General features: G+C 32.5%; 2 protein-coding genes and 1 pseudogene across 2 annotated transcripts; all 3 read right to left on the bottom strand.

The window, feature by feature from the left end:
• Positions 1–307: 307 nt before the first annotated feature.
• Positions 308–4111, bottom strand: LOC131172022 (probable leucine-rich repeat receptor-like protein kinase At1g35710). The gene is made up of 6 exons (XM_058132967.1): positions 3580–4111; positions 2866–3297; positions 1001–2759; positions 749–885; positions 584–666; positions 308–367 (listed from the first exon to the last, which is right to left on the bottom strand). The coding sequence occupies exons 1-6, from the start codon at positions 4109–4111 to the stop codon at positions 308–310; spliced, it is 3003 nt and encodes a 1000-aa protein (XP_057988950.1).
• A 7101-nt stretch (positions 4112–11212) lies between these two features.
• LOC131172021 (MDIS1-interacting receptor like kinase 2-like) lies at positions 11213–14692 on the bottom strand (annotated as a pseudogene).
• A 3378-nt stretch (positions 14693–18070) lies between these two features.
• Positions 18071–21545, bottom strand: LOC131172020 (MDIS1-interacting receptor like kinase 2-like). Its single transcript, XM_058132966.1, has 3 exons — positions 20425–21545; positions 18608–20289; positions 18071–18525 (listed from the first exon to the last, which is right to left on the bottom strand). Exons 1-3 carry the CDS (start codon positions 21543–21545, stop codon positions 18233–18235), a joined length of 3096 nt encoding a protein of 1031 aa, XP_057988949.1. The 3' UTR covers positions 18071–18232.
• Between the last annotated feature and the right edge of the window lie 259 nt (positions 21546–21804).

The raw sequence follows: 21804 nt of genomic DNA, 5'->3' as shown, positions 1-21804 counted from the left end.
AAATTGAGAGACTTTTATATAATATTTTTTAAGTTGGGGGACTTTATTGTAACGATATGAAACTGAGGATGAAAGTGTAACAAACTCTAAGATCGAGAGAATGTTGGTAAAAATTAACCAAAAATTTCTTGCCTACATTTATTCAAGTGTATACTTCCACTCAATTAACACATTACTAAAAATCACTGTGTATCCCACCAAAAAATATGGAGGTCCTACTATAAACATAATTTCTTAAATTTTAATTGGTTTAGCTGTTGCTAATTATTCTCTATGAAAATACGTGCATTGCGATGAAGTGGAGGAATTAGATAGCAGCTGCCCAGCAATTGCGCTTCAGCTTGCATAGTACAGGGCAGTCACGGCTCTGAAAAATAAATTTAGTTTGACAAGAGCTGAGAAACAAACTGCATAGCCGGCCGGGACTGTGGGTTCATACGTATGCATGAGAATGCCAGGGTCACGGTGAACGCCAATTTGTCTTCAACTTCATGTGTCGGAGGAGATAACCTTTGGTCCAACATATTGTTCATCTCTACCTCAGTGTCTGCAGATTGTGATGAAATTCTAGAGATTAAATCACTTGGATGCTTTCCATTGATGATTTCCAACGCCAACACTCCAAAGCTATAGACATCGCATTCACCTTCATTGTGTAGGCAAGCTCTGCAATGCCAAATATGTAGTTATAGTAGATAATTTACAATACTAACTCAATGTTTAGAGGAGAAACTACACAGTACATCACCTGGTGCTATATATCCATATGTGCTTGCTAGCATAGACTGATTGGAAGAGTCTAGGTTCAGAAGCTTGGCTATGCCGAAGTCTGAAACATGAGCTTCAAATTCTGAATCCAGCAGAACATTCTTGCTTGATATGTCTCTGTGAATAATTGGTGTCAAGCATTCATGGTGCATGTATGACAAGGCATTTGCCACACCTTTTATGACATTCAACCTTTTATTCCAATCCAATTCTCTTGCAGCTTCATCATTACTTAGCACAGTGTCCAGATTGCCCATCTTGCAGGTACTCATAGACAAAAAACGAGTGTCTTAGATGCGAGCAAAAGCCGTAGAACTTCACGATATTTCGATGTCTTATCTCTGTTAATGCTCTTATCTCATTCAGAAACTCTTTCTGATCTGCTGTCTCACCTTGATTCAGTGAATGGAATTTCTTCACAGCTAAAGTATTTCCGGATGGTAACTCAGCTTTATAGACCTTTCCAAATCCACCCTCCCCAATGCAGTGCATATCATGAAAATTCTTGGTTGCTTGTATGATTTCCTTGTACAATGTTTTTCCATCAAAAATTGATGTGGCAAGCAACCCTTCACTATTCATTTCAACTTCTCTCTTTGAACCTCTCTTCCTTGCTTGGAACCTGAAGAACAGAACAACCAACATACATAAAAGAGCACCTGTTACTGAAACAGGGAGTAAAATTATCAGCATAATTTTAGTGCCCTTCTTCGAGACTTGTTTTTGCCCCGAGCAAGGGTCCAAGCCACTAAAATTGCCGCACAATCCTTTGTTACCACGCAGAGCTTCTATAGAAGCATGTTGAAAAGCTTTGCTATTGGGAATTGGACCCTGAAAGTGGTTGTAGGATATATCGATATTCCACAAACCATGCATTTCTTCAAAAGCTTTGGGGATGAAACCAGAGAGATTATTATGAGAGATAATCAGTTCCTCCAAGCTCTCAAGTTTCGCGAAATCTATAGGAATATTTCCTATCAGCAAGTTATGACCCAAATCTAGCTGCGAGAGTTGAACCAACTCACCCAGCTGCTTTGGAATTGCTTTGTTCAACTTGTTGTGGCTCAATTTCAAGTAGTGTAGTTTCACCAAGTCACCAATATCTTCTGGAATTGGCTCGCTCAATTTGTTTGTGGACAAGTCCATGTACTCAAGATTGGTCAGAGATCCAAGTTCTGAAGGTATAGCTCCAGAAAGTTGATTTTGATTCAAAGCTAGCTTCAGCAGAGGCGTTAACTCTCCAAGTTCATTCGGAATCTTCCCAGATATATGATTTGAAGAAAGATCAAGTTCACGTAGTTGCTTAAAGTTTCCAATCTCAGGTGGTATCATGCCAATAATATCGTTTCCTGCAACAAGTATGGCCTCTATTTGTGACCTCCATTTCCAAATGCTTGAGATCTGACCAGAAAATTTGTTGTGACTTAGATCCATGAATAGTAACTTTGAGTTGACGACGAAGTCCTCAAATGGGTTTCCGTCGAGTTGGTTACTACCAAGAAAAATAATAAGTAAGCTCGTGCAATTTCTCAAGCTTTCTGGGATTGGACTTCTCAAATTATTGTCTGTTGCATCCAAAACATGAAGTGATTCGCTTATGCAATTATTATGAGGCAAAAAAGAAGTAAACCGATTGCCAGAGAGTTCCAAAATCAACAAGTTGCTCAGATTACCCAAGGAAATGGGGCCAGTTAAGTGGTTGTCATAGACTGTTAAGAATTCTAAGGTCCTCAGATTACTCAAACTAGCAGGAATGGAACCACTAAGTTGGTTTCTATCGAGTGTTAAAACTTGTAACTCGCTCAAATTTCCCATGGAAGCAGGAATAGAACCACTAAGTTGGTTTCTATCGAGTGTTAAAACTTGTAACTCGCTCAAATTTCCCATGGAAGCAGGAATAGAACCACTAAGTTGGTTGCTACCAAGATAAATACTAAGTAAGCTCATGCAATTTCTCAAGCTTTCTGGGATTGGACCTCTCAAATTATTGTCTGTTGCATCCAAAACATGAAGTGATTCGCTTATGCAATTATTATGAGGCAAAAAAGAAGTAAACCGATTGCTAGAGTTCCAAAATCAACAAGTTGCTCAGATTACCCAAGGAAATGGGGCCAGTTAAGTGGTTGTCATAGACTGTTAAGAATTCTAAGGTCTTCAGATTACTCAAAGAAGCAGGAATAGAACCACTAAGTTGGTTGCTACCGAGTTTTAAATATTGTAACTCGCTCAAATTTCCCATGGAAGCAGGAATAGAACCACTAAGTTGGTTAGCACTGAGATTTAACCATTGTAACTTGATCAAATTACCCAAGGAAGAAGGAATAGGACCATTAAGTTGATTCTCACCCAATTCTAGATCAGAAATAGACATTAAGTTTCCTAACTCTTCAGGAATGGAGCCGGAGAGTTGATTTCTGTAAAGATGAAGAAGGGTGAGGCTTGACAGACCACTTAGTGACTTTGGAATTGGGCCAGAAAGATTGTTTCCAAAAAGGCTTAGCCAGTTGAGAGACGTCAAGTTTCCAATTTCTGAGGGAATAGAACCAGAAAGTTGATTTTGGTACATGAACAAATAAGTTAGCTTTGTTAAGTTTCCAAAAGTGAAAGGGATAGAACCTTCTAGTCCATTGGTATCCATGAAAAGTTCAACTAAATTGGTGAGGTCTCCCATTTTCAAAGGAATAGTACCAGAAAATTAATTATCATAGAGATGTAATGCAGACAACTTGGTCAAATTACACAGTGAAACAGGAATATGACTGTCTAAATAGTTGATATATAAGAAAAGCTCAATAAGGGAACTTAACTGACCTATTTCTTCAGGAATTGAACCATTTAATTGATTTTCAGCTAAGTGCAGGATTTCAAGATTTGTTAGGAGGCCAATCCCTGACGGGATTATCCCTGATAACTGATTATTTGATAAATCAAGATATCTGAGTTTGGAAAGCTGAGTGATTTCAAGTGGGATGGTACCAAAAAGTCCATTGTAGCTGAAATCAATAAACTCAAGATCAGGAAAGGATGAGAAAGAAAGGTCGTGAAGCAAACCGTTTAAACCTGCATTTGTCAAGTTTAATCGAAAGACCCTTTCTCCACGGTTGCAATAAATTCCAAGCCAAGTGCACGGGCTTGTTTTTGGTTCGGAATTGGTGGCATTTGTTGGAAGTAGAGGCCATGAAGATAGGTTGAACTGTTCCTGGTTTTGAAGACTGGCTGCCCATTTGAGAAGAGCATTTGCTTCATCCGTAGAGTCTGAAGCAACATGATGCGAAAAATGTAACAGAAAGAAAAGAACAAGGGAAACAAGGGAAGGTAGATTCTCGAAAGTCAATCTTGCCATAGTTGTTTACTCTACATTTCAGTATTCCATGTATATATATATATAGCTTTAGTGCACTATGAATACTAACAAGACTTGACCCAGTGTTCCTTTCACAAGCTCCCCCTTGGACACGGTTGCTCAAATGCTTTCTTTAGCACTGCGAGTACTAGCAAGCCTTGACTTCATTGTTCTTTGACGACCCCTTGGAAAATTATTTGGTGTTGTATAATGATAAATTTTAATAGTTGATTATTATGAGATTCAGGCGAAAGACTACCATGATAAATTATTATAATACAATAATTATATTCTAAAATTTTTTCATCCAGACACTCTAAGGACTTATTTACTCGTGGAAAATTAAGATAGTTTTGTAAAAAATTTTTCTTTGAAAACTAGAAAATAGAGTTCTTCACATGTGCCAATTTTACAAATAGAGAATTGCAAAACTAATTTTCCAAAATTTAATTAAGATTTGGATTTTCCATTGTTTTCTTTTATAACAAAAATTTTTTTTTTCCAGCTATTTTCTAAATAGAAAACAACCACTTTTATAATCAAAGTTATACCATAACTCTATATAACTAAAATTAAATAATTATTTAGAAAAATATTTATTTGTAATGATAAAAATTAATTATTTTATTATAGAATAAATGAATAACACGTTAAAATTTTAAAAAATAAAATAACTTTTAAAATATATTTTACAATGATTTTTTTTATAATTATGAAATATATGAGTAATTTTCTCTTGTTTTCTATAAAAAATGAAAAATTTTGTTAAAAAATGGAAAATACAAAATGCAAAAATTGTTTTCTATAAGTAAACAGGCCTAAGGTTGTCGAATTACTTTTTTCTAGCATTGTGAATACCAACAAGACTTGACTGTTAAATTAGAAGACTAGACTTGGTATTCCTTTTTCCAGCCTCCAAGCTCAAGGCTATTCAATTAACCTTTTTTACCGAACAACACTTGGGTTCTATATATTAACTATTCTAATAGTTGTTAACTGTTTTAGTAGTTATTAATTATTTTATTAACCGTTTGCTATTAAATATTAGTTATTAATGATTAGCTATTTAAATAGTAATTTAAAGCATGAGTGCTTGGTAAAATTGACTATTGAATACTAACAAGACTTGATTGTTAAATTACAAGACCAGACTTGGTGTTCCTTTCTCAAACCCCCAAGCTCAAGGTTATTCAATTAACCTTTTTACCTAATAAGACTTAGGCTCTGTTCAATAATATTAATTGTTATAATAACCGTTAATTATTTTAATAGCTATCAATTATTTTACTAGCTGTTAGATATTAGCTGTTAATGATTAGTTATTTAGATAATAATTTAAAGCATAGTGTTCAGTAAAAATGTCTGTTGAATACTAATAAGACTTAACTGTTAGATTACAAGACTAGACTTGGTGTTCCTTTCTCAAGCCTCCAAGCTCAAGGTTATTCAATTAACCTTTTTTATCTAATAAGACTTGGGTTCTGTTCGACAACATTAACTGTCATAATAACTGTCAACTGTTTTAGTAGCTATCAATTGTTTTACTAGTTGTTAGAGGTTAGATAATAACTGTTAATTATTAGCTATTTATATAGTAATTTAAAGCATAAGTATTCGACAAAAATATCTATCAGATTAGCAGTTAAATATAAAAATAATGGTATTATCTCATTGACCCTAATTAAAACACTTACTCAGTATCTAAAAATTAGGAGGAATAACTTTTCATGAACTACTCTATCAACTTCTAAATGCTAATATAAATATTTTGCTACCAAACAATATAAACGTATGAATCTCCATAATAATATGATTACCTGGCTAATTTTAATTGTGAAAATTGAAAATATTAATATATATTATGATTATTTATTAGGTTATCAATTTAAAATTATATGAATTAAAAATATTGACTAAACTTGTATGTTTAATTATAAAAGTCATATCGAATAATCGGATATTTCTATTATAATTTTATTTATTATAAAATAAATTTTATTTTACTGATAGTTATCATGAAAAATTTGATAAAAATTAATTTAATAATAAAAATAAAATAAAAAATTAAAAAATAAAAATAAGAAAACACCTTAACAATCATGGTATTAAAATTTTGTCTGATGAAGGGATCCAAATTATTGGGCACTTCCATTAACCACGTGTCATACATTTTACATAGGCTAACCTAACCGATTATGAATCAAAATCGGCAATTTTGATTTAAGAGTTAAAGAAATTGAAATTGAAACTGTCAAATCTCTTTACTTTCAGTTTGGTTTAGATTTTGATTTTAATTTTGATAAAATTAAATAGTTGAATTTTTTAAAAATATTTTTGTTTCTTTTAAAAAGTGTATATATATATATATATATATATATATATATTAATTTTCATAAATATCTTACTTATTGCTATTTTTATTAATACTTTTATCAAGATATATTTATATCAATTTACGTGTATTAAAATTAAATATTTTCTCTGAATTGCTTTTAAGGTGTATTTCTCCTTCTTGATCGATTTGATATATTTATGATTTTAAAAAATAATTTTAGAATAATCCTTAGTCCAGTCAAATCTTAATTGATAAAAAAATATAAAAACTATCATTGTTATTGACTAGACTAATGCTTTATTTGAAATTATAATTGGTGTGTTGAAATAATGTTACGTGGAAAAACATTGTCATGATGAAATTGTAAGGTAAATGGCCTATGGACTAGATTGTAAAGCACATTTATTGAAGTTTTTGGGTAGAGGTGAGGAAGTGTATATGAATTGCAATTTGGAAGTTGAACAAATTGCTCCTTCAAACACTTCATAAGCATTTCTACTCTATTTGTCATGTGTGAATTACATAAAATAAGGGTTATGCCTTAACCTAAAATTAAAATTGAAATTAAAAAGATAAAGCATTTGGAAGTAAGGTCTCAAGAAGTTGTACATTATTTTTCATTTCCCAAAGATTTAGTTCACTATATGAATACTAACAAGACTTCAGTGTTCCCTTCGTAAGCTCCCCCCGTAGGGCAAGGTTGCTCAAATGCCTTCTTTAGCTCTGCGAATACCAACAAGCCTTGACTTCATTGTTCTTTGACAAGCCCCTGGAAAATTATTTGGTGTCGTACAATGGATAAATTTTAACCGTTGATTATTCTTAGATTCAAATGAAGCATACTCTAATGAATGATCATAATACAATAGTTGAATTCTAAAATTTCTGCGTATAGAAACTTTGAAAACTCGTTCACTTTGTGGAAAACTAAGATAGTTTGGTACAAAAGTTTTCTTAGAGAATTAAAATAGAGCTTTATGTTCACATGTGCCAGTTTTACAAATAGAGAACTGCAAAATCAGTTTTGCAAAAATTTAATTAAGATTTGAATTTTTCATTATTTTTTTAATAACAAAAATTTTGTTTTTCAACGATTTTCTAAGTGGAAAACAATTACTTTTTTTATAATCAAAGTTATACCGTAACTTTTTATACATATAATTGAATAATTATTTAGAATGATAAAAATAATCATATTATTAATAAATAAATGAATAACTACACATGTTAAAAAATTTCAAAAATAAAATATATTTTACAATGATTTGTTTTTTTTTTTTTATATAATTATGAAAGATAAGAATAATTTTCCATTTATTTTTTGAATTAGAAAATTATTGAGCGCGATTTTCATGTTTTCTCTTGCATTTTATAAAAAATAAAAATAAAAATTTTCTTAAGAAAATAAAAAATGCAAAATATAGAAATTTCTAGACGTAAACAAGCATAGGTCGTTGAATTACCTTTTTCTGCCGTTGTGAATACTAACAAGACTTTGTTAAATTATGGTACTTGACTTATGGGTGTGCAAACAGTCGGTTCGGTTTCGAACCGAATCGAACTGATAAAATCGAAAATAAAAAATTAAAAATTTTAAAAACCGAACCAAATCGATTAATAAGAGAAAATCAAATCGAATCGAACCGATAAATATTGGTTCGGTTCGATTTTAAACCGATCAAATCGAAATTTATAAAATTTCATATTTTTAATATTAAATCTAAATAATAAAACATAAAAACAAAAAAAAATAGAAATCAAAACTCAAAAATCTTAAGGTTCAGTTCGGTTTTCTTTGATTTTAATTTGGTTCGATTCGGTTTGATTCAGTTTGGTTCGATTTTCTTTGATTTCCTATATATATATATTAATAATTTCAGTTTGGTTCAGTTTTTTTGATTTTTTATAAAAATAACCGAACCGAATCGATTAATCAAAATTATCAAAATTATAAACCGAACCAAACCGATTGAATTTTAAAACCAAACCAATTGAACCAAATTAAATTTATTCGGTTCGATTTTTCGGTTTAAACCGAAAACTGCTCTCCCCTAACTAGACTTCAGTGTTCCTTTCTCAAGCCCCTAATTAAGCTCAAGTTGTTCAATTTTTACCTAACAAAACTTGCTCTTCAATTAAAATAGAAATAATTAATATAAAAAATTACCTGTTGATAATTTATTTTCTTTGAAAATTAAAAATATATCGACTAAATAAAATAGTAACCATTTTTTTCATTATTTTATTTTTAAGTTATATTATTTGGAATAAAAAATTAATATAAAAACAGTACCTGCTATTTGGTTAGTCGGCAATTACTGATTATATTAAATTAGTCTGTAGTTACCAATTAAATAATAGTCGGTAAATAATGGTTAATTCTCATGTTCCCTGCCATTTGCTTACGAATTATCTACTAATTATTTAGTTGGAAATTTTATTGACTAACGCTTTAGTAGTGATAAGTGCATAATTTATTAATTTTACTCCCATCACATTTAGTATTTTTAATGTATCTTTATGTCTAATTCAGTTGATTAAAGTATAATTATCTATTAGGCATATATTTAGAGAGTTGTTGAAATAATTGTGTTAAATAGAAAAATTTGACTCTTGCTGTATTTTTCAGGGTTTTGGTGAAGTTCCGGAATAATATAGTGTGGAACGAAGCTTGGAAAGATCGAAAAATTGATAAGCATATGATTATCTTGACTTAAATATTCTCTTCTCAATCCTCCCATATGATTATCTTGCAGATTTTAACTGTCAAAATTGAAAATATTAACATATTATGATTCTTTATTAGGCTATCAATTTAAAATTTTATGAATTAAAAATATTGGCTAAACTTGTATATTCTATGCTTAATTATTAAAGTCATATCTAATAATCGGATTTTTGTATTATAATTTTATTTTTTTATAAAATAAATTTTAATTTACTGATAGTTATCATGAATAATTTTATGACATTTAATTTAATAATAAAATAAAATAAAAAATAAAAAATAAAAATAAGAAAAACACATTAACAATAATCATAGTATTAAAATTTTGTTTGATGAAGGATGCAAATTATTGGGCAGTTCCATTAAACCACATGTCTTACATTTTACATAGGCTAACCTAATCCATTATGAATCAAGATCGGCAATTTTGATTTAGGAGTTAAAGGAATTGAAATTGAAATTATAAGATCTCTCTAGTATTTCTATTTGATTTTTATAGTTTTAATTTTCGATTTTTCGGTTAGTATAACTTGGTTCAAATCCTAATCGAATTGACTGATTGTACACTATAACTCCAAAGTGCGGGATGATATCTTCAAATACATATTATGGAATTGTCACTAAGAGTTATTGTTTGAAATGGTGTTGATGGAAAACCTAAAAGTTGAAATAAACTGTCTTTCATTTTCAAAAGATTAAGGGCTCAAAAATTTCATTAATTTTCCCTAGCCATCCCTTAATTTTAGAGTTTGTTACACTTATGTTTTTTATTTTTATTTTGTTATCATAAAATCCCTCAACTTAAGAAAATATTACATAAAAGTATTTCATATCAGAATCTCATGATATCTCTGACTAATCTAATATGCAGTAGTGCTACATTGTAAGATAAAAAGAAATGAAAGAAACTAAAGTGTCACATATGAAATTGATGTTAGTCTCTTTCTTACAATTTCTACTTCATGTCTATTAATCAGGATAAATTATGACAACTGTCCCTGAACTTATTTAGTTGTAACATTACAGTCCTTCAACTTAAAAATGTAACATAAAACCCCATCAACTTTCAAATTTTGCACATTAAAATCCCTCTAACCTTCAATTACCAGTTTTTCAGTTAGACGCTGACCTGGACAGTTTCAGCATGTAGTTTAGTCAGTATTTCTCTTTTCTCTCTCAAGCCATGTGTAAATTGAATCATTTTTTTCTCTATAGACAGAGTACTTATTCATGCGTAAAGAGAATAATTTTACACTTTGCATAAAAGAGGAGAGAAAAATATTGACTAAGCGTCATGCAGGAGCTATTCACTTCAGTTTCTAACTGAAAATTCAGTAATTGAAAGTCAGAGGGATTTTACTGTGTAAAATTTAAAAGTTTAGGGGGTTTTATGTTACATTTTAAAGTTAAAGGACTGTAGTGTTATAACTATATAAGTTCAGGGACAGTTGTTGAAATTTATCCCTATTAATCATGCAATAATTGGAAATATGCAATTTCATAACTAAACACATAAATTTTGTATATTTAGCATAACAAATCATTCAAAAAAAAAAAAAAAAGAAGAAATTCCAACTTTAAAATCATAAAACCCATCTAACAAACTTACCCCAATTTTTTTGCACAAGAAAAAAGTTCTCAAAACTATTTGACATTGAGTTTCAAATGTCAAAAAACATTTTTTTTAGAAAAAGTATAATTTTATATGCTATTGAAAAAAGTAGTTTGAAAAAAATTATTTTCTTATTTTGGTGTTATTATACTAAAACATATTAAATTTATTTAAATCATATTTAAGAAAATATTTTTCTTAACAGCAGTTCTAATAACAATACTAAACAAACTCGACCTTTTCATTTTATAGTGTGGGATTCTAGCATGAGAGACTTTTATGTAATATTTTTTAAATTGAGAGACTTTTATATAATATTTTTTAAGTTGGGGGACTTTATGGTAACAATATGAAACTGAGGATGAAAGTGTGACAAACTCTAAGATTGAGAGAATATTGGTAAAAATTAACCAAAAATTTCTTGCCTACATTTATTCAAGTGTATACTTCCACTCAATTAACACATTACTAAAAATCACTGTGTATCCCACCAAAAAATATGGAGGTCCTACTAAAAACATAATTTCTTAAATTTTAATTGGTTTAGCTGTTGCTAATTATTCTCTATGAAAATAAGTGCATTGCGATGAAGTGGAGGAATTAGATAGCAGCTGCCCAGCAATTGCGCTTCAGCTTGCATAGTACAGGGCAGTGACGGCTCTGAAAAATAAAGTTAGTTTGACAAGAGCTGAGAAACAAACTGCATAGCCGGCCGGGACTGTGGGTTCATACGTATGCATGAGAATGCCAGAGTCACGGTGAACGCCAATTTGTCTTCAACTTCATGTGTCGGAGGAGATAACCTTTGGTCCAACATATTGTTCATCTCTACCTCAGTGTCTGCAGATTGTGATGAAATTCTAGAGATTAAATCACTTGGATGCTTTCCATTGATGATTTCCAACGCCAACACTCCAAAGCTATAGACATCGCATTTTTCAGTCACCGTCATTGTGTAGGCAAGCTCTGCAATGCCAAATATGTAGTTATAGTAGATAATTTACAATACTAACTCAATGTTTAGAGGAGTAACTACACAGTACATCACCTGGTGCTATATATCCATATGTGCCTGCTAGCATAGACTGATTGGAAGAGTCTAGGTTCAGAAGCTTGGCTATGCCGAAGTCTGAAACATGAGCTTCAAATTCTGAATCCAGCAGAACATTCTTGCTTGATATGTCTCTGTGAATAATTGGTGTCAAGCATTCATGGTGCATGTATGACAAGGCATTTGCCACACCTTTTATGACATTCAACCTTTTATTCCAATCCAATTCTCTTGCAGCTTCATCATTACTTAGCACAGTGTCCAGATTGCCCATCTTGCAGGTACTCATAGACCAAAAACGAGTGTCTTAGATGCGAGCAAAAGCCGTAGAACTTCACGATATTTCGATGTCTTATCTCTGTTAATGCTCTTATCTCATTCAGAAACTCTTTCTGATCTGCTGTCTCACCTTGATTCAGTGAATGGAATTTCTTCACAGCTAAAGTATTTCCTGATGGCAACTCAGCTTTATAGACCTTTCCAAATCCACCCTCTCCAATGCAGTGCATATCATGAAAATTCTTGGTTGCTTGTATGATTTCCTTGTACAATGTTTTTCCATCAAAAATTGATGTGGCAAGCAACCCTTCACTATTCATTTCAACTTCTCTCTTTGAACCTCTCTTCCTTGCTTGGAACCTGAAGAACAGAACAACCAACATACATAAAAGAGCACCTGTTACTGAAACAGGGAGTAAAATTATCAGCATAACTTTAGTGCCCTTCTTCGAGACCTGTTTTTGCCCCGAGCAAGGGTCCAAGCCACTAAAATTGCCGCACAATCCTTTGTTACCACGCAGAGCTTCTATAGAAGCATGTTGAAAAGCTTTGCTATTGGGAATTGGACCCTGAAAGTGGTTGTAGGATATATCGATATTCCACAAACCATGCATTTCTTCAAAAGCGTTGGGGATGAAACCAGAGAGATTATTATGAGAGATAATCAGTTCCTCCAAGCTCTCAAGTTTCGCGAATTCTATAGGAATATTTCCTGTCAGCAAGTTATGACCCAAATCTAGCTGCGAGAGGTGAAGCAACTCACCCAGCTGCTTTGGAATTGCTTTGTTCAACTTGTTGTGGCTCAAATTCAAGTAGTGTAGTTTCACCAAGTCACCAATATCTTCTGGAATTGGCTCGCTCAATCTGTATGTGGACAAGTCCATGTACTCAAGATTGGTCAGAGATCCAAGTTCTGAAGGTATAGCTCCAGAAAGTTGATTTTGATTCAAAGCTAGCTCCAGCAGAGACGTTAACTCTCTCAGTTCATTCGGAATCTTCCCAGATATATGATTTGAAGAAAGATCAAGTTCACGTAGTTGCTTAAAGTTTCCAATCTCAGGTGGTATCATGCCAGTAATATTGTCACGTATGGCCTCTATTTGTGACCTCCATTGCCAAATGCTTGAGATCTGACCAGAAAATTTGTTGCGACTTAGATCCATGTATTGTAAGTTTGAGTTGACAACAAAGTCCTCAAATGGGTTTCCGTCGAGTTGGTTACTACCAAGAAAAATTGTAACTAAGCTCGTGCACTTTCTCAAGCTTTCTGGGATTGGACCTCTCAAATTGTTGTCTCTTGCATCCAAAACCAGAAGTGATTCGCTCATGCAATTATTATGAGGCAAAAAAGAAGTAAACCGATTGCCAGAGAGTTCTAAAATTGACAACTTTTTCAGATTACTAAAGGAAATAGGGCCAGTTAAGTGGTTGTCAAAGACTGTTAAGATTTTTAAGATCCTTAGATTACTCAAAGAAGCAGGAATAGAACCACTAAATTGGTTTCTACGGAGCTTTAAATATTGTAAGTCGCTCAAATTACCCAAGAAAGAAGGAATAGAGCCATTAAGTTGATTTGCGCTCAACTCTAGATCAGAAATAGACGTTAAGTTTCCTAACTCTTCAGGAATGGAGCCGGAGAGTTGATTTCTGTAAAGATGAAGGAGGGTGAGGTTTGACAGACCACCCAGTGACCTTGGAATTGGGCCAGAAAGATTGTTTCCAAAAAGGCTTAGCCAGTTGAGAGACTTCAAGTTTCCAATTTCCGAGGGAATAGAACCAGAAAGTTGATTTTGGTACATGAACAAATAAGTTAGCTTTGTCAAGTTTCCAAAAGTGAAAGGGATAGGACCTTCAAAGCTATTGGAATCCATGAAAAGTTCAACCAAATTGGCGAGGTCTCCCATTTTCAAAGGAATAGTACCAGAAAATTGATTATCATAGAGGTGTAATGCAGACAACTTGGTCAAATTACACAGTGAAATAGGAATATGACCGTCTAAATAGTTGCTATATAAGAAAAGCTCAATAAGGGAACTTAACTGACCTATTTCTTCAGGAATTGAACCATTTAGTTCATTTTCACCTAAGTGCAGGGTTTCAAGATTTGTTAGGAGGCCAATCCCTGACGGGATTATCCCTGATAACTGATTATTTGATAAATCAAGATATCTGAGTTTGGAAAGCTGAGTGATTTCAAGTGGGATCGTACCAAAAAGTCCATTGGAGCTGAAATCAATACACTCAAGATCAGGAAAGGATGAGAAAGAAAGGTCGTGAAGCATAACGTTTAAACCTGCATTTGTCAAGTTTAATCGAAAGACCCTTTCTCCACGGTTGCAATAAATTCCAAGCCAAGTGCACGGGCTTGTTTTTGGTTTGGAATTGGTGGCATTTGTTGGAAGTAAAGGCCATGAAGATAGGTTGAAATGCTCCTGGTTTTGAAGACTGGTTGCCCATTTGAGAAGAGCATTTGCTTCTTCAGCAGAGTCTGAAGCAACATGAAGCGAAAAATGCAACAGAAAGAAAAGAACAGGGGAAACGAGGGAAGGCAGATTCTCCAAGGTCAATGTTGCCATAGTTTGTTTACTCTACATTTCAGAATTCCATCTACACATATATATGTAGCTTTAGTTCACTATATGAATACTAACAAGACTTCAGTGTTCCCTTCGCAAGCTCCCCCGTAGGGCAAGGTTGTTCAAATGCCTTCTTTAGCTCTGCGAATACCAACAAGCCTTGACTTCATTGTTCTTTGACAAGCCCCTGGAAAATTATTTGGTGTTGTACAATGGATAAATTTTAACCGTTGATTATTCTTAGATTCAAATGAAGCATACTCTAATGAATGATCATAATACAATAGTTGAATTCTAAAATTTCTGCGTATAGAAACTTTGAAAAGTTGTTCACTTTGTGGAAAACTAAGATAGTTTGGTACAAAAGTTAACTTAGAGAATTAAAATAGAGCTTTATGTTCACATGTGCCAGTTTTACAAATAGAGAACTACAAAATCAGTTTTGCAAAAATTTAATTAAGATTTGAATTTTTCATTATTTTTTTAATAACAAAAATTTTGTTTTTCAACTATTTTCTAAGTGGAAAACAATTACCTTTTTTATAATCAAAGTTATACAGTAACTTTTTATACATATAATTGAATAATTATTTAGAATGATAAAAATAATCATATTATTATAAAATAAATGAATAACTACACATGTTAAAAAATTTCAAAAATAAAATATATTTTACAATGATTTGTTTTTTTTTTTATATAATTATGAAAGATAAGAATAATTTTCCATTTATTTTTTGAATTAGAAAATTATTGAGCGCGATTTTCATGTTTTCTCTTGCATTTTATAAAAAATAAAAATAAAAATTTTCTTAAAAAAATAAAAATACAAAATATAAAAATTAATATAAAAACACTACCTACTCTTTGGTAATTACTGATTATATTAAATTAATCGGTAATTACCAATTAAATAATAGTCTGTAAATGATGGTTAATTCTCACGTTCCCTACCATTTGCTCACGAATTACCTACTAATTATTTAGTTGGAAATTTTATTGACTAACGCTTTAGTAGTGATAAGTGCATAATTTATTAATTTTACTCTCATCACATTTAGTGTTTTTAATGTATCTTTATGTCTAATTCAATTGATTAAAGTATAATTATCTATTATGCATATATTTAGAGAGTTGTTAAAATAATTGTGTTAAATAGAGAAATTTGACTCTTGCTGCATTGTAAGGGTTTTGGTAAAGTTCCGGAGTAATATAGTGTGGAAGGAAGCTTGGAAAGTTCGAAGAATTGAGAAGCATATGATTATCTTGACTTATATATTCTCTTCTCAATCCTCCCATATGATTATCTTGCAGATTTTAACTGTCAAAATTGAAAATATTAATATATTATGATTCTTTATTAGGCTATCAATTTAAAATTTTATGAATTAAAAATATTGGCTAAACTTGTATATTCTATGTTTAATTATTAAAGTCATATCTAATAATCGGATTTTTGTATTATAATTATATTTTTTATAAAATAAAATTTAATTTACTGATAGTTATCATGAATAATTTTATGACATTTAATTTAATAATAAAATAAAATAAAAAATTAAAAATAAAAATAAGAAAACACATTAACAATAATCATAGTATTAAAATTTTGTTTAATGAAGGATGCAAATTATTGGGCAGTTCTATTAACCACGTGTCTTACATTTTACATAGGCTAACCTAATCCATTATGAATCAAGATCCGCAATTTTGATTTAGGAGTTAAAAGGAATTGAAATTGAAATTATAAGATCTCTCTAGTATTTCTATTTGATTTTTATAGTTTTAATTTTTGATTTTTCGGTTAGTATAACTTGGTTCAAATCCTAATCGAACTGACTGATTTTACACTATAACTCCAAAGTGCGGGATGATATCTTCAAATACATATTATGGAATTGTCACTAAGAGTTATTGTTTGAAATGGTGTTGATGGAAAACCTAAAAGTTGAAATAAACTTTGTCTTTCATTTTCAAAAGATGCTTAAAAATTTCATTAATTTTCCCTAGCCATCCCTCAATTTTAGAGTTTGTTACACTTATATCTTTCATTTTTATTTTGTTATCATAAAATCCCTCAACTTAAGAAAACATTACATAAAAGTATTTCATATCAGAATCTCATCATATCTTCGACTAATCTAATATGTGGTAGTGCTACATTGTAAGATAAAAAGAAATGAAAGAAACTAAATTGTCACATATGAAATTGATTCTTGCAATTTCTACTTCATGTCTATTAATCAGGAAAAATTATGACAACTGTCCCTGAACTTATCTAGTTGTAATATTACAGTCCTTCAACTTAAAAATGTAATATAAAACCCCATCAACTTTTAAATTTTGCACATTAAAATCCCTCTAACCTCCAATTATCAGTTTTTGAGTTAGACACTGACCTGGACAGTTTCAGCATGGAGTTTAGTCAGTATTTCTCTTTTCTCTCTCAAGCCATGTGTAAATTAAATCTTTTTTCTCTCTATAAACAGAATAAATTTTGATATGTAAAGAGAATAATTTTACACTTTGCATAAGAGAGGAGAAAGAATTATTGACTAAGCGTTATGTGGGAGCTATTCACATCAGTTTCTAACTGAAAAATCAGTAATTGAAAGTCAAAGGGATTTTACTGTGTAAAATTTAAAAGTTTAGGGGGTTTTATGTTACATTTTAAAGTTAAATGACTGTAGTGTTACAATTATATAAGTTCAGGAATAATTGTTGAAATTTATACAATAATTGGAAATCTGCAATTTCATAACTAAACACATAAATTTGGTATATTTAGCATAACAAATCATTCCAAAAAAAAAAAAAAGAAGAAATTCCAACTTTAAAATCATAAAACCCATCTAACATACTTACCCCAATTTTTTTGCACAAGAAAAAAGTTCTCAAAACTATTTGACACTGAGTTTCAAATGTCAAAAAGCATTTTTTTAAAAAACGTACAATTTTAGATGCTATTGGAAAAAATAGTTTGAAAAAAATTATTTTCTTATTTTGATGTTCTTATACTAAAACATATTAAATTTATTTAAATCATATTTAAGAAAATATTTTTTTTAATGGCAGTTCTAACAACAATACTAAACAAACTCGACCTTTTCATTTTATAGTGTGGGATTCTAGCGTGAGAGACTTTTATGTAATATTTTTTAAATTGAGAGACTTTTATATAATATTTTTTAAGTTGGGGGACTTTATGGTAACAATATGAAACTGAGGATGAAAGTGTAACAAACTCTAAGATTGAGAGAATACTGGTAAAAATTAACCAAAAATTACTTGCCAACATTTATTCAAGTGTATACTTCCACTCAATTAACACATTACTAAAAATCACTGTGTATCCCACCAAAAAATATGGAGGTCCTACTAAAAACATTATTTCTTAAATTTTAATTGGTTTAGCTGTTGCTAATTATTCTCTATGAAAATAAGTGCATTGCGATGAAGTGGAGGAATTAGATAGCAGCTGCCCAGCAATTGCGCTTCAGCTAGCATAGTACAGGGCAGTGACGGCTCTGAAAAATAAAGTTAGTTTGACAAGAGCTGAGAAACAAACTGCATAGCCGGCCGGGACTGTGGGTTCATACGTATGCATGAGAATGCCAGAGTCACCGTGAACGCCAATTTGTCTTCAACTTCATGTGTCGGAGGAGATAACCTTTGGTCCAACATATTGTTCATCTCTACCTCAGTGTCTGCAGATTGTGATGAAATTCTAGAGATTAAATCACTTGGATGCTTTCCATTGATGATTTCCAACGCCAACACTCCAAAGCTATAGACATCGCATTTTTCAGTCACCTTCATTGTGTAGGCAAGCTCTGCAATGCCAAATATGTAGTTATAGTAGATAATTTACAATACTAACTCAATGTTTAGAGGAGTAACTACACAGTACATCACCTGGTGCTATATATCCATATGTGCCTGCTAGCACAGACTGATTGGAAGAGTCTAGGTTCAGAAGCTTGGCTATGCCGAAGTCTGAAACATGAGCTTCAAATTCTGAATCCAGCAGAACATTCTTGCTTGATATGTCTCTGTGAATAATTGGTGGCAAGCATTCATGGTGCATGTATGAAAAGGCATTTGCCACACCTTTTATGACATTCAACCTTTTATTCCAATCCAATTCTCTTGCGGCTTCATTATTACTGAGCACATTGTCCAGATTGCCCATCTGCAGGTACTCATAGACCAAAAACGAGTGTCTTAGATGGGAGCAAAAGCCGTAGAACTTCACGATATTTCGATGTCTTATCTCTGTTAATGCTCTTATCTCATTCAGAAACTCCTTCTGATCTGCTGTCTCACCTTGATTCAGTGAATGGAATTTCTTCACAGCTAAAGTATTTCCTGATGGCAACTCAGCTTTATAGACCTTTCCAAATCCACCCTCTCCAATGCAGTGCATATCATGAAAATTCTTGGTTGCTTGTAAGATTTCCTTGTACAATGTTTTTCCATCAAAAATTGATGTGGCAAGCAACCCTTCACTATTCATTTCAACTTCTCTCTTTGAACCTCTCTTCCTTGCTTGGAACCTGAAGAACAGAACAACCAACATACATAAAAGAGCACCTGTTACTGAAACAGGGAGTAAAATTATAAGCATAATTTTAGTGCCCTTCTTCGAGACTTGTTTTTGCCCCGAGCAAGGGTCCAAGCCGCTAAAATTGCCGCACAATCCTTTGTTACCACGCAGAGCTTCTATAGAAGCATGTTGAAAAGCTTTGCTATTGGGAATTGGACCCTGAAAGTGGTTGTAGGATATATCGATATTCCACAAACCATGCATTTCTTCAAAAGCGTTGGGGATGAAACCAGAGAGATTATTATGAGAGATAATCAGTTCCTCCAAGCTCTCAAGTTTCGCGAAATCTATAGGAATATTTCCTGTCAGCAAGTTATGACCCAAATCTAGCTGCGAGAGGTGAACCAACTCACCCAGCTGCTTTGGAATTGCTTTGTTCAACTTGTTGTGGCTCAAATTCAAGTAGTGTAGTTTCACCAAGTCACCAATATCTTCTGGAATTGACTCGCTTAATCTGTTTGTGGACAAGTCCATGCACTCAAGATTGGTCAGAGATCCAAGTTCTGAAGGTATAGCTCCAGAAAGTTGATTTTGATTCAAAGCCAGCTTCAGCAAAGGCGTTAACTCTCCAAGTTCATTCGGAATCTTCCCAGATATATGATTTGAAGAAAGATCAAGTTCACGTAGTTGCTTAAAGTTTCCAATCTCAGGTGGTATCATGCCAATAATATCGTTTCCTGCAACACGTATGGCCTCTATTTGTGACCTCCATTTCCAAATGCTTGAGATCTGACCAGAAAATTTGTTGTGACTTAGATCCAGGAGTAGTAACTTTGAGTTGACAACGAAGTCCTCAAATGGGTTTCCGTCGAGTTGGTTACTACCAAGAGAAATACCAAGTAAGCTCGTGCAATTTCTCAAGCTTTCTGGGATTGGACCTCTCAAATTATTGTCTGTTGCATCCAAAACATGAAGTGATTCGCTTATGCAATTATTATGAGGCAAAAAAGAAGTAAACCGATTGCTAGAGAGTTCCAAAATCAACAAGTTGCTCAGATTACCCAAGGAAATGGGGCCAGTAAAGTGGTTGTCATAGACTGTTAAGAATTTTAAGGTCTTCAGATTACTCAAAGAAGCAGGAATAGAACCACTAAGTTGGTTGCTACCGAGTTTTAAATGTTGTAACTCGCTCAAATTTCCCATGGAAGCAGGAATAGAACCACTAAGTTGGTTAGCACGGAGATTTAACCATTGTAACTTGCTCAAATTACCCAAGGAAGAAGGAATAGAACCATTAAGTTGATTCTCACCCAATTCTAGATCAGAAATAGACATTAAGTTTCCTAACTCTTCAGGAATGGAGCCAGAGAGTTGATTTTTGTAAAGATGAAGAAGGGTGAGGTTTGACAGACCACCCAGTGACCTTGGAATTGGGCCAGAAAGATTGTTTCCAAAAAGGCTTAACCAGTTGAGAGACTTCAGGTTTCCAATTTCTGGGGGAATAGAACCAGAAAGTTGATTTTGATACATGAACAAATAAGTTAGCTTTGTCAAGTTTCCAAAAGTGAAAGGGATAGGACCTTCAAAGCTATTGGAATCCATGAAAAGTTCAACCAAATTGGCAAGGTCTCCCATTTTCAAAGGAATAGTACCAGAAAATTGATTATCATAGAGGCGTAATGCAACCATCTTGGTCAAATTGCATAGTGAAACAGGAATATGACCGTCTAGATAGTTGCTATACAAGAAAAGCTCAATAAGGGAACTTAACTGACCTATTTCTTCAGGAATTGAACCATTTAGTTCATTTTCACCTAAGTGCAGGGTTTCAAGATTTGTTAGGAGGCCAATCCCTGACGGGATTATCCCTGATAACTGATTATTTGATAAATCAAGATATCTGAGTTTGGAAAGCTGAGTGATTTCAAGTGGGATCGTACCAAAAAGTCCATTGGAGCTGAAATCAATAAACTCAAGATCAGGAAAGGATGAGAAAGAAAGGTCGTGAAGCATACCGTTTAAACCTGCATTTGTCAAGTTTAATCGAAAGAGCCTTTCTCCACGGTTGCAATAAATTCCAAGCCAAGTGCACGGGCTTGTTTTTGGTTTGGAATTGGTGGCATTTGTTGGAAGTAGAGGCCATGAAGATAGGTTGAACTGTTCCTGGTTTTGAAGACTGGCTGCCCATTTGAGAAGAGCATTTGCTTCATCAGTAGAGTCTGAAGCAACATGATGCGAAAAATGTAACAGAAAGAAAAGAACAAGGGAAACAAGGGAAGGTAGATTCTCCAAAGTCAATCTTGCCATAGTTGTTTACTCTACATTTCAGAATTCCATGGATACATATATATATATAGCTTTAGTGCACTATGAATACTAACAAGACTTGACCCAGTGTTCCTTTCACAAGCTCCCCCTTGGACAAGGTTGCTCAAATGCCTTCTTTAGCACTGCGAATACTAGCAAGCCTTGACTTCATTGTTCTTTGACGACCCCTTGGAAAATTATTTGGTGTTGTATAATGATAAATTTTAATAGTTGATTATTATGAGATTCACGCAAAGAC

Source organism: Hevea brasiliensis, chromosome 13 (assembly GCF_030052815.1).
Source record: "Hevea brasiliensis isolate MT/VB/25A 57/8 chromosome 13, ASM3005281v1, whole genome shotgun sequence".
NCBI classification, from domain to species: Eukaryota; Viridiplantae; Streptophyta; class Magnoliopsida; order Malpighiales; family Euphorbiaceae; genus Hevea; species Hevea brasiliensis.
This window is presented reverse-complemented; position numbering and strand designations above follow the sequence as displayed.